The 13667-nt window shown below is 29.0% G+C and overlaps 1 protein-coding gene and 1 long non-coding RNA gene across 3 annotated transcripts; one reads left to right on the top strand and one right to left on the bottom strand.

Annotated features, from left to right (window-relative positions):
* Window positions 1–3354: 3354 nt before the first annotated feature.
* LOC7463446 (thioredoxin-like 3-2, chloroplastic) lies at window positions 3355–5943 on the bottom strand. Of its 2 annotated transcripts, XM_002316347.4 has the most exons (5): window positions 5474–5943; window positions 4998–5072; window positions 4259–4325; window positions 3742–3759; window positions 3355–3655 (listed from the first exon to the last, which is right to left on the bottom strand). In XM_002316347.4, exons 1-5 carry the CDS (start codon window positions 5800–5802, stop codon window positions 3551–3553), a joined length of 594 nt encoding a protein of 197 aa, XP_002316383.3. In that variant the 5' UTR covers window positions 5803–5943; the 3' UTR covers window positions 3355–3550. The 2 variants fall into 2 exon arrangements, with proteins under 2 accessions (XP_002316383.3, XP_024465783.1); XM_024610015.2 differs by lacking the exon at window positions 3742–3759.
* Window positions 5944–11834: 5891 nt separating this feature from the next.
* On the top strand, window positions 11835–12416 carry LOC127905805 (uncharacterized). The gene is made up of 2 exons (XR_008060215.1): window positions 11835–11936; window positions 12129–12416. It is a non-coding gene; the product is annotated as an uncharacterized LOC127905805 (long non-coding RNA).
* The last annotated feature ends 1251 nt before the right edge of the window (window positions 12417–13667 follow it).

Below are 13667 nucleotides of genomic sequence, written 5' to 3' on the forward strand. Positions count from 1 at the left end.
TTATAGAGAGCGAAAAAGAGAGGGGATTGTCAATTGTGAGGACCGTTGATCGATAATGGACGTGTTGAGCTGTGATAATGAACATGCTACCATGCCAACAAACTTGCCAACACATAAATCGAGTCTTGACATTTGTTAAACCCAGTTTATTTTTATAATTGAAAATATTTGAAATTTTTTTATTTTGAATTAATATTTTTTTATATTTTTAGATTATTTTAATGTAATGATATCAAAAATAATTTTTTTAAAAAATATATATATTATTTTAATATATTTTTAAATAAAATATACTTTAAAAAATAATTATAACAACATTCTTAATCACGCTATTAAATTAAATATACTAAAACGTCAGCTTACCACTTTAGCTTCGCCGGCAGTGGCGAAGCCACAGTGGGTCAAAAGGGGGCAATTGCCCCCTTATTTTTTTAAAATATTAATATATTAGTGAGGGTGAATTATTGCTACAACCTACAGGTAAGGAAAGTTTTTAACTTTTATTATTGTTGACTAACTTGACTTATATCTAACAAAACAAAAAGAGTTTTTTTTCGGTTGCCGTTCTTGCCTCTCCTCGTCTCCTGAAAGCAAATTTTTCATCGATTAATTTTTTTTTGCTTTTTGCTTTATACTTTAGGTAAATTTTCTTTATCTTTTCTATTTATTTTATTGTTTAATTTTAGTTTTATTCTTTTATAATTAGTTATTAAAAATATTAGGGTTTATGATAATTTAGAAGTTTTGTTATAAATATGTTCAAAATAAATATTTAAATATGTTAATTTAATTAATTAAATGTTTCTTTTCTTATTATAAAGAAATAAATTAATATTCATGCAAAACCACTATTCTTGACATCTCTTGCATTGACATAGTAGTTTATTGAAATTTAATATTTTCACATGATTTGTTTGTATGTAAAATATCAAGTAGAAAGCATGTTTTTCAAGCATTGTTCCTCTTACACATACACTAGACATTGTTCCTTAATTAAATGTCTAGAAATGATTAAGTATAATTTAATCAACATACTTATTATATGCATATAGATATGAATTGAAATAGGTTTTGATTTTGATGAATTGACGTGTATTTTACAATTAATTTTATATGAAAGATTTAGAATTATTGTGTAACTCAACTGACTTTTGTTTAACAGTGAATTATTGTATAGTTGTGTTAATTATTATGTAGACACTAATGATAAAAAAATCCAGCAGGTTCATATTAAATTAACATGTCACTAGACAAATATTTCAAGCGTAAATCTATTGAGGATGAAGAGTCAATCAAAGCTTCAAGTCATGTAACTCAATCAAGTTCAAAGAAAAGTCATATTGAAATCAACCTCGACACTCTCCTTGTTGACCCTGGCTTAAGAAGACCAATTTATGAGTATCATATAAATGATAGGGATGCAATCCGAAGAGCTTATCTACAAAAAGGTCATTGTCAACCTTCACACTATGATTTTCCATATATGTTTGAATTGATTTCTAATGCATGTCTATATAATATAGTATTTGTTTATAATTTGCCCCCTCATTTAAAAAACTCTGACTCCTCCACTGTTCGCTGGCCAAGTTTTTTTTTTGCTATCCTTGATTTTTTTTTTTATGTTATGAAGAATTTGACAAATTTTTGTTAAGAATAGAAAAAATTAAAAAACCGCAGTATTACCATAAAAAAAATGAATCTTATTCAATTTTTTTTTCAAGTGATATGTTTTATTTTGATTTCTAATTTATCGATTCAGTAGTATTTTTTAAAATATTTTAAATATTTTATTCTTTTAAATTGATTCTCTGTCATAACTAAAAAATATTTTTTAATAAAACAAATTATTAAATTCAATATAGTTTATTAGCACAAAATCCATAGAGGTAATCATTTGCGATTCAGTTTTATAAAAAAAAAAGTAATCAAATTAGTTTTTTTTTTTAAATCAAAACCGGTTTAAATCGACCAGTTTTGTTCGGTTATTTTGGAAAAAAATTGGTTTGGTTCGGTTTTTTCCGGTTTGGTTCAGGTTTTTTCCAGTGTGGCTCAATTTTTTTTCTGGTTTTTTTCGGTTTGAGTTCAGTTTAATTTTTTTAATTCCAAACTTATAAAACCGAAACCAAACTAAATTAATCGAATTTTTAAAAATTCTAATTAATTTTTTTTTACAATTCAATTTTTTTATTATTTTTTTTAATTTTCTCAATATAATTAGTTTTTCAAATCACCCTTCAGAAAACTACAAAGTCTCACGTCAATTAGTCCTTTTTATGAATATTTTGTGTTAGGTCACATCATTGATTGAATTGATAAGGACCCACCTTATTTTTTGTTTTTTTTACGAGACCTCGTAGTTCTTGTCCTTGACAATACTTAAGTTGCATTCAAATCTGGATAATAAGATAAAAAAAAAAAAACATACAAGTAAAATATATATTTAGTTTTAAATTTAAAATAAATATGTTTGTTTGATAATTTTTTAGTAAATTTTTAATTTTTATAGTAAATATAAGATAAAAATAAATTCATCTCTATCTCCACCGTTAAATACTTACTTTAACCTATGCAGCATCACTTAGAGCGTGTTTGGCAGTGTGGTTGCGGGTGCTTTTCAAATAGCTTTTCGTGCCGAAATGCATGCCAATGATTTTTTTTTATTTTTTAAAAATTATTTTTGACATCAGCACATCAAAACGATCCAAAAAGTACAAACCGCACTTAATTTTAGCAAAAAAAAAAAAATCAAATTTGGACGAAACACAGGTACAAACGCAATACCAAACGTTCCCTTAATAAAAAACCAAAATCCAAAATATATAGGTAACTTTAACTATGATCCAAGACCTCCACTTAAAAAAAAAATCAAGAATAAATAAAACATATTTATTTATTATACTTTATAAAATAAAAATTAACTTCACTTAAAAAAAACCTCAAATACAAAATAAAAATTATTTAAAACTCTGTTTTAAACATACATAAAAAAAATTAAAAAAATATTTTATAAAATCTCATTTATAATTTTTGTCAATGCTCCTTGACCCTTAACCCGGGCTCTCTGTAATATGAATCAATGCCATGCGCTCTGACTAAACTCAAACTTGTGCATTATCCCATTGTTGCAAACAGCTCGTGCATGCCAACAAGGTGAAATCTTAACAATGGTTGGTTTGCAGTGAAGAAAGCGTAAATACTAACGATGCTAGGAACTCCAACACAAAATTAACCTTGTATTTCCTTCAAACTCACAAAAGCATTACAAAATTAACTGTAGTGGCTTGGAAACAAAACGCCCCTCTGAGCAATTCATCACAAAATAGAGGAGAACAGCAATCCCTGGAGTCGGCAGTGTAACGAGTTCATCAAAAAAATTGTTTTTTTGTTTTTATTATTGTATATTCCTCAGAATTTATCTTTCTTTTTGCCGCATGTGAGATTATTTATACATAGCTGAAATCAGCAAAAATATGGCCCAATCTTCTTTTCTCTATGCAATGTTTTTTTAAAATAAAAAATTGATGACCAAAAAGATAATTGATACCATAATTCACAAGGTACCCTCATTTTCAATCATTTCACGAACTTCATTAATGACCAAATATGCTTTGTGACCACCAATCACTTCTGCCTGTTTCTTGCTATCCTTCCATAACTGTATAACAAAGAGAAACAGCTTCAGGAAGGGAAGTGAAGATGGAAAACATTGAATCTAGAAAACATACAATCAAAATAATTTACCTGAATAGTTGGCATTTTCTGCACAGATTTTGCAGTCCACAACACACAAATACATGAAAAATAGAACAATTAAGTGTTAATCACAAGTGCACGGATATATGTTTTGCTGAAGCAAGCAGAAAGTGTGGGATTAAGAAGCTTCTATATGCCTGCGCATGTTAAGAGTCTGTGAATGGAATAGCCTAGGAGTGGAATTTATGACTACAAATAACCAGAAGAGCGCGATCCCAACCATTCAATTATTCACCAACTAGTTAATGTTTAATGTGGTTTGGCAGAACCTAGAGAACGAACAATTCCAACCCCTCAAAGTAAACTTAAACTAAATTTTCATACTTCCTCCAACTCAACATCTACCCCCCTTCCCTAATTGATTTTATATCTCATTCTATCTAGGAAAGAAAAACATTTAACTGTTTAGCTGCAACATAATTTTAATTGTCCTGACTGTTCAATGTAAAATTAGAAACAAGGAAAATTACAGAAAATATAGACCATATGTAACTATGAGACTTACAGTAACTCCTGCACGAGCAACAAGTTTGTGTGGGATATTATTAACATTGACACAGTAAAACCGCAATCTGCATTGGTGAAGGAAAGTTCTCAATAATTATATTGGCAAGCCAAAAGGATCAATTGTCAAATCATGCTTGGATTTATTAAAAAACACAGTGGACATTCATTTAGGCATTGAATGGATTCTGGATTCGGGAATGACATGGAGTTCAATCTTCAAAGATCCCAAGAAACACAAATCAAGAGGCATCCAGGAAAGCTGCGAAACATTACATATAAGGATGCAACCTTCCAAATTACCAATGCTAAATGCTTTTCTCATCCCCCAATTCTGCAAAATGCCCTGGGAAATGAAGGGTGGGTATAATTTTCTTAAAGAATACATTTCCTCTTTTGTTGAGCAACTTCAGTGAGTAGCCCTAAATAATGCTATACCACTAATTCATTTGATGCCTCCAGACTATTAAAACGGAATTGGTTGTTGGAAATAGAGGGATTAAAACTAGGCATCTGATTTTAGTCAAGGAAGAGCTGCATTTATAATCGGTAGAAACTAAAATCAACTGCGGATTTCAAATCTTTTAAACTATTTTCCATTAATTTGGCATGCATGTCAAATGAGAAATCGAACAGTAAATGCATGGTAAATAAGCCTCTAGAACAAATTTTCAATGTTTCCGACGGGCGATTCCCTTCTAATTAAGCCATGGACGATCATAAAGTAAAATTGAGTAAACCTTCTATTGTAATCAGCTGCCAACTTTTCCAATTTTGGTTTCAAATATATACATTTTCTGCACCAGCTTGCCATCCTACAAGTACAAATAACCTTTAATAAGACCATATAAACCCATTGTCATGCAGTAAATTATCATAGATGAGCAAGGATTGTTTCTTAAATTTCAACTAAAAAACAGCACAAAACCCTCAAAGATCTAAAGCATGCATTCCCATTCGCCAAAGTTTCTCTTTAACCAAATCAACTTGATTCTGAAATCTACCAAAGGAAACCAAAATCTTACCAGTTGGAACAAAAGCATTAAGAATTAAGACACCTTAATGACAATCTAGAAGACTAAAAAAAATCTAAACTTGGTCCTTTTCTCTAACTATTTCACTAATATAAGATTGACCCAGATGCAGAAACGGGACTGACTAAAGAAAAATCTCACCAATTCAAACAAAACCCAAAAAACAAACTAACACCACACACCAAACAATGATAACAGATTCCACAAGCTGCTGTGCCTCTGCTATCACACGATCAAACTGGCTCTCACTGTAAATGGGCTCCAACTCAAACGATACAGGAGAATCATCCACCTCTTGCAGAGACCCCTCTTGGCTCCAAGCATGAAAGATTCCATTTCCCCCTTCAAACCCATGAATTTTCCCGGGAAGAATGAATTTTCCAGGAGAAAGTTTCTTAGAGATCAAAATTGAGGGGTTTTGACAAGGAATGCTTAATATTGACAAGTCACGTGGGATCGAATTTGAAGACAACAGTCTGAGAGATGGTGGGTTCTGTAAGATCTTAGACATGTTTGAAGAGGGAAACACAAGTAAAAGTTTACAGAAGAAACTCTAGAAATCAATATAAAGAGACAAGCGATATGTATGCTGTCCTGCCATTCATGCCCTGCAAGAAGCCCAAGAAAAGCTAGATTTTTTTTTTCTCGCTGTGATGTGGGCTCCACAGGATATTAGTTTTGTCCAAATATAAGGAAATTTCAAGAGTTTTTGTTTTTAGCACTTAACAAATGAAAAAAAAAAAAACAGAAAATATTTTAAAAAAATAATATAGCCTAGAAAGTCGAAAGTCGAAAGTCACAAGTGTCATTTATTGTTCTTTCTAAAATTAAAAATAAACTGATATAGTTTACAATTAAAATAATAAAAATAATAAAAACATCATAGACACATCAAAATTTTAATAATAATATCATCAATAACAATAAAAAAATATCAACAAAATAAATCAAACTACATCAAATAAAATCAGGAACAGTGACTCGGATGAGTCACACGAACTATCTAGATGTGTCGAGACTCATTTATCTTCGGATGGTTTGTGTGGCATACTCCAGTCACCGTTGATTATTTTTTTTTATATCGTTTGATTTGTTTTGTCAAAATTTTTTAATGATATTGATAATGTTATTATTGGAGTTTTGATATACTTATAAAATCTTTAATTACAAGAAAGGAAGGCAAGAGAAAAAAAAGTTCAAAATATAAACAATAAATATGGAACCATATCTGATACTTCATGTTTATGCAAAAACATCCATATAGATGCATGGAATTTAGTACGTTCTATGTATATAAATACTACTCGTAATTTCACTGCATCATAAAAAACACAACGCTGGATTTTTTTAAAAGCCCTCGTGATTGTTTTGGTATTTTCTACAACTTGTAAGTCTCTCTTTTTATTTTATTTTTTTCTGCGAGCTTATTGGCTATGTACTTTTCTAATAATAATTATGAAAAATTATGATATGTGTGGATCTGGTTCATATAAATCAAAACTATTTAGTATTTTATATATATATATATATACCAATGACTGTGGCTGTATTTGGCGCTTTGTTTAGAAAATAAATATTTAATTAACATGTAAGGTTAAAATCGAAGCATTGCAAAATAATAATAAAAAATAATCAAGGTATTATATATTATTAGCGATGGTGGCCGCGTGTGCACTGCAGTAGAAATTTCTTTGGAATATTGTTTTATTTAATTATAAGATAATAGGTACTTAAAAAAAACAACAAATAGAATAATATGGGAGAAATTTTATTTTTTTTCAAATTTTTTTTCTCTAATTCACACACACATATATTTGTTTTGATAACAAAATAGTTTTTTTATCAGCACCATTGTTCATCGAATAAAAACTATGAAAAGTATAAAAGATAATTTTTTTTATGTGATTTAAAGTGATAACATAATCACTTGAATATTATTTTAACAAAGTGATTTAAAGTGATTTTTTAAAAATAAAAAATATTAAGAGAATATCTAGAAAAAGACTAGACGTGTCTAGAAGTCATAGTATAGTTTTTAAACCTGTCCCGGTCCAAATTCCAGGTTCCGGGTTTTGACTGGGTCACTCGAGTCAATTTGTTTTTTAATCAAAACAATGTTGTTTTTGTAAAAAAAAAAAAAAAAAGTCAACATGTTGCAACTGAGTTTTTGACCTGGTCAACCCGAGTTTTGCCTTTCCCTATTTTTTCTTAAACCCGACCCGGTTCCAGCCCTGGGTCCTGAGTCACTCGCTAGGCCGAGCCGGGTTTCAAAAGTATGAGTCAGACACCTTGGTTAAAAAAAAAAGGAGTTTTGTTTCGGTGTTTCTTTTATATATATATATATATATATTCCCCAACACTTTTTTATAGCAAGAGGATGTTTGTAGCGTTTGGAATTTTAATAGGAGATTGTGTTTAGGAACGCGATGTAAATTATATTTTTTTAAAAAAATTGTTTAAAATGAATTTTTTATATATATTTTTAGATCGCTTTTATATGCTGATATCAAAAATAATTTTAAAAAAATAAAAAACTTCATTTTGATACATTTCTAAACAAAAAATAATTTAAACTGCTACTACTATTACAATATCAAACAGGCATGTAATCTCGAACCCAAGCATAATGCTGGGTTAGTTTGAGGATATACTCTTCAACAAAAACCAAAAAAAAATAAAGACTTTTATTTCATTTTAATTTATTATTATTTTTTAATAGTTCAAACACTTCCATCGACATGCTGGAGTGACTGCTCATGAATGAAAAAGCAAAAATGTTCGGCAGATTTTCTACCTGGATCAACTCAAGCTACAGAAATCACAAGGGATCAGATGGTGCATCAAGAGTCTTCATCGAAAATATTGATCAGGACATGCAAGAACGACGCCGTGTGCATACCCTATTGTCCTAAATCTTGCAAACGTGTTCCCTCTCCATATCAAAGCAGGTGCTGAGTGGATTTTCTCTGAAGAGTATACTCATATCAATGCCCTGTGTGCAGGGAGTTTTCTCTAATGGCGGTGCCTAGAGTGCTATATCAAAATAAAATATTATGATGCAATAATATTTGACGATGTATCTCTCTTACCAAATAACGATACACAGAATGGCACATGCCTTGATGTGCACTGTTGTAATTTTATTTGTTTGTTTTTGTAATTTAAAACCAGTTTTAAAAATTTTAATATTTTTTTATTTTAAATTAATATTTTTTGATATTTTCAAATTATTTTGATGTACTAATCTGAAAAATAATTTTAAAAAATAAAATAATATTATTTTGATATATTTTTAAATAAAAAATATTTTAAAAAATAATCACAACTATATATTCAAACTTCGTAAATCTTATTCCTACTGAGGCAAAATTTGAAGTCTCTCTCTCTTCCAAGATTTATTTGGGGAAGTACTCTAAAACGATTTTAAGAATTTTATTTTTTTTCCCTTTCACGTAAACGAAGAAACATATTGTGTTATGTTATTAGCCTTTATCGTTAAATTTGATTTAAAAGATGTAAATTCGGTGCAAGGACGGAGTGTACCCTACCCGCCATTCAGAACGATGTCTTGTAAGAACTTACTTTAAGCCCAACATTTAAGGATATTTTTCATCTTGGTCCCTAAATATTCTGATTTTGCCCTATATATTGTTTCTTTATAGATAATGTGCCCCTTACCCAATTGTTTCATCTTAGTTCGATTCCGCGCGCGCAATGGCGAAATGCTTTTTTTCGAAGCAAAAAACGATGTGAGTGTTGTTTTTAATTGCACATTGAAAAGATGATATCTTTCATTCAATAAATTTTGAGAATTATATGTCTCCATACATAATAATAAACATATTAATTGTAGTAAAGATTGAGTCAGGAAATGGGATAAAAATATTATTTTTTTAGTAAAAAAGTTTGAATAGTTATTTAATCGATTTGAAATTGGATCTCCAAAGTTTTAATTGATTTGAATATATAAAATAAAATTTTATTTTACAAAATTAAGAATTAACTTAATATTAAAACTTCTTCATAACATTGTGAGAACCACATACAAAGCCAACTAAAATAAAATATCAAATCTAATCCTAAGTCAACCTAACATGAATGTATCAAATTGAGAAAAAAAAGTCAAACAACAAAAAAAATTAAAGGAACAAATAAAAAAGAAAACACCATAGGTAACTATTGCAGTCCATAATGAATTATGTCTTCTTTTTATGTTGCATTACCATTTTTTTAATATTTTTTATCTCGCATTGTCTCACATGTTCATGATTTAAAATATCATTTTACGATTTACCAAACATTAATTTTGTAAAACCAAAGAACAATTATTGCTAAAAATAGCATTAAAAAAAATATGGATCAAATTTGATATAAAAAAGAATAAAATAAAGTCAAACACATAAATTAAAGAGACGAGAGAGAAGAGAGAAAGAAAAAAAAAGACGATGTCAAAGCAACATCAAAAGGCCTTCATCGTCATGCACCGCCATGTAAGGAAGGCCACACCATGATGATTCCATCATTACCATGAAAGGCCATGTTTGGAACTTTGTGCTCGCCGCACATGCCATCATAATGCTACAACCTTTCTGACTCAAGGTTTTCAATTCCGATTCGTTTCATCCGAAATGGCCGGTATATTTCCTTCAAGTTCAAAAAACAAAACAAATCAAAATAAGTTTCATCTCGCTTAGAATCTTGTTATGTTTTGGAAAATTTTCCCAAATTCCAACCATTCTATTTTGGTTCCATTCCAGTCATTTCAATCCATCCAAAAAATTTTTTTTTGCTTTTTTTAAAAAAAATTATTTTTTTTCCTCTAATTTCATCTTTCAACACTTGGTTTATTGGATATTGGATTTCATAATTTATTATGGTTTATTTTTTTTGTAGTTATCTCAATCTCATAATCCATGTCACAAGTTTGACGAGTTAACCCAGTTGACTTGAGTTTTTTTTTGTTGATTTTTTTCATTGAAGTTTTTTTTAGTTTCATCATTCAATAAATTAACATTTGGTTGATTATGAATTAAGTTTTGTTATTTGTTTCAAGTTTTTTTTTCTATGAATTAACCGTAGTTTCGGGACTCAGGTCACGAGTTTCGCAGGTTAAATCCAAATAGACTTAGGCCATTTTAGTGTCTTCTTGTTTTAAATTGACTTTTTTCTAATTGAATCATTCAACAATGAGTTTATTTAGAATTGAATTTCATAATTTGTTTTGATTTGCTTTATTTGAGGTTATCATGGTCTCATGACTCGGGTCGTGGATCTGAAAGTTTAACTCGAGTTGATCCAATATGTTTTCATCTCAATATTTTTTTAAGATAGATGTTGTCTTGAATTGTTTTGAGTCGAACTATATTTTTATCAATTATCCAGGTTGTCTTTGGTCTCGTTGAGTCGATCGGGTCATATCAATTCAACTTACACATTTTACTTGTATTTGAAACTTGAATTGCAAAATTTCAAGTTAATTTATATTTGTTGAATTAATATTTTGAGTTATATATATATATATATATATATATATATATATATATATATATATATAATAACCCTGAAACGACACACTAAAACGCTTCGAAACTGAAACATATCGTTTCAATTGAAAAAATAGAATACCAAACGAAACAAAATTGACACTTTTGTTCTGACTTGTTGGTGTGCATGCTACACGTGCTAGTAATTTTTCCCTTGTTCGTCCAATCCAGTTTCTAATTTAACATAAAAGGATTTCAACTTTTGTTTTAGTTTAAATTTCATCTCTCAAGTTCTAATTGTTTTAAATCCATACCATTAAATTTTATTGTGCCTAATCAATTATTTAACCGGGTGTCAAATTTTTTTTTCAACATCTCCAATGCCCCATGTCAAGCCAAAAAAAAAAAATTATCAAGTCTGAAATTCAATCAACTCAATGTACAATGATAAATATCACATTCTTTTCTTCTTTGCTTTTCATTTTTCATTACAGATTTTTTTTTCATTTTTCATCAGAGTTTTTTTTTTTCTAATCACGGTAACCTATTTTATTTGTTAATTAATTGATTTTTACCTGCACCTAGACAATAATAATCTTTTGTTGATATATCAATTGATAATGTTCTTAATATGTAAATCCAAATATGACAATATCTGCCAAACAAAGAAATTTGTTTTTTAGAGTTGTCAGGTTAAAAAATAAACGTTGGAATATATATATAGAAATAAACTTGTTATCCCACAAGAATATTACTATTTCTTCTGTATACATACAACGTACCTAGAAGTTCTCTGCATCTATCATTTGAACATACACAGAAAAATATTAAATCAACACAAGGGCTATGGATTATGATTTATTCAATTATAGAAGTAAATCATTCAATCATATAAATGAAATATTTAAATTATATAAATCTAATTAATGGTGCCCTAAAAGAACATATACTGATATCTGATATCTATATACATGGAAATATCCTTATCGTGCTACATGAATTTCAAGATTTCTTCTCTATAAATACCCTCTACCTAGAATTTCTTTACACACCAATTTTTCTCAACGAACACAACACTACAAGAGAAAAAAAAAACAAATAAAAATGGAGAAAGCTTCTTTGAAGTTGGTGTTGGTGTTTGTTTTGGTATTTTCCACGACCTGTAAGTCTCTCTCATATTTTTCTCTCTGCAAATTTACTAGCTACTTCGTCCTCTGCTTAATGCTTAAGGATCACAGTCTTGAAAGATTTCATTCTAAGCGTTCATTATTCTTAAATACATTTTCTTTTTCATTGTTAACAAATCAACACATATATAAACATGAAAAAAAAAAACAATAATGTTTTGCTGCAGGTTTTCCAGAAGGAGCTGAAGCCCTTGGATATTGTTCAAGTGACTCTGATTGTCTCTCCCGCTGCCCAACAGGCTGCACAGATGCTCATTGTCAGTACGTAGCAGAAGGTGATTTCGAGTGCTATTGCGGCCTAAATCCCTGTCTTGGGTGATCATCATATATAATACATGCATCGCTTTGATATTCATATATATTGAGCTGATCATCAGAATAAATTCCTGATGCAATAACAGGGGTGATCTTGTATCTCTTTTAATTTATAATAATACAACTAAGTGATAAATTAATTTATGCGTATTGCATTTTTACGATGCTGTGTTAAAAGGTTAACGTACACGCAGAGGGTCAAGTCTCTCCTCTTCCAAAATTTATTATTAAAACCACAGAATCTAATTTCCATGTGAAGAACTTCTTTCGAAGGTTAATTAAACGAAGAATATATATATATATATATATATATATATATATATACATATATATATATATATATATATATAAGTGTATTTAACTTCAGGATCAAGCGAGGAGGTTGTCATCGAAGAAAAAAGTTGATGCGATACCAAAAGAAATAAAGTATTCTCTATTCAAACCCTTTTCTCAATTTTATAAAATAAAATTTCATTTTTTCAAGCCGTTTCTTACTTCAAAAAACTCAAAACAATGTTAAATTGAGTATATAGACACATGTTGAATATCCAGTGGGTTAATAAGTTATTGTTAACAATATTTTAGACATAGAAATTTAATTATAAATTAAATATGTTCCAAAACTAAGTAATAAAGAGATTCAACTAATCTAACTTTAATTTAACAATAAATGTACGATGTTACTAACTTAACTCGGCAAAAGTATAAGAGATAGTAGGTGACTAATTTACCTCTCGCACCACTGCAGCTTGGAATTTGGATCAAGAAGATTTTTAACGTGAAAAATAATATCAGTTATAGAAATCTTTTTGTTATTATTATTAACCCAACTCCCTTTTTTTTTTAGTCAAAGTTTTAAATTAAATTATATAAAAATTATCCTAACAGAACCTTGTCGACTTGACATATTTTAAAAAAAAATCAAAGGACAAAAAAATAATTCAAGTTAATTCTGGTCAATCCGCCGAACCTATGATTTGGATTACGAGCTCCATTGGGTTTACTTATTTTTTATATTATATGATACTAAATAAAAAATAATCACAATGAACTAAATATTAAAGAATAAATAAAAAAATCAAAATATAAAAAAAATAATTTTTTTTTTTAAAAAACCAATAAAAAAAAGACCTAGTTGCAAAGACTTGAGTAACTCAATGCACCTAGACTTTTAAAAAAAGTCGAGGCATGTGGGCTTGAGACAGCCCCCCATAATTAGACAAGGTTTTTTTTTTTCTTTTTAGGTAGTGAATGTTGTCCATCCCTTGTTTTTTTTTTTTTAAATAATAAATAACATATCATTTGTTAGATTGCATCTTATATTACAATCACCATTATGGAGGTTGGAAATGTAAAGGAAGGGTTTTGAGGGTTGAAAATTTTATTTTTCT

This window comes from Populus trichocarpa, chromosome 10, assembly GCF_000002775.5.
Source record: "Populus trichocarpa isolate Nisqually-1 chromosome 10, P.trichocarpa_v4.1, whole genome shotgun sequence".
Classification (NCBI taxonomy): Eukaryota; Viridiplantae; Streptophyta; class Magnoliopsida; order Malpighiales; family Salicaceae; genus Populus; species Populus trichocarpa.

Bases quoted from the DNA above. Each gene is read 5' to 3' on its own strand.
- LOC7463446 (XM_002316347.4), bottom strand. From the start codon at position 5,802: ATGTCTAAGATCTTACAGAACCCACCATCTCTCAGACTGTTGTCTTCA. The intron at 5,073-5,473 runs GTGTGTGGTGTT...TTGTACTTGTAG, and splicing joins GAATCTGTTATCATTGTTTG to GATGGCAAGCTGGTGCAGAA. The intron at 4,326-4,997 runs GTTTACTCAATT...TCACCAATGCAG, and splicing joins GCAGCTGATTACAATAGAAG to ATTGCGGTTTTACTGTGTCA.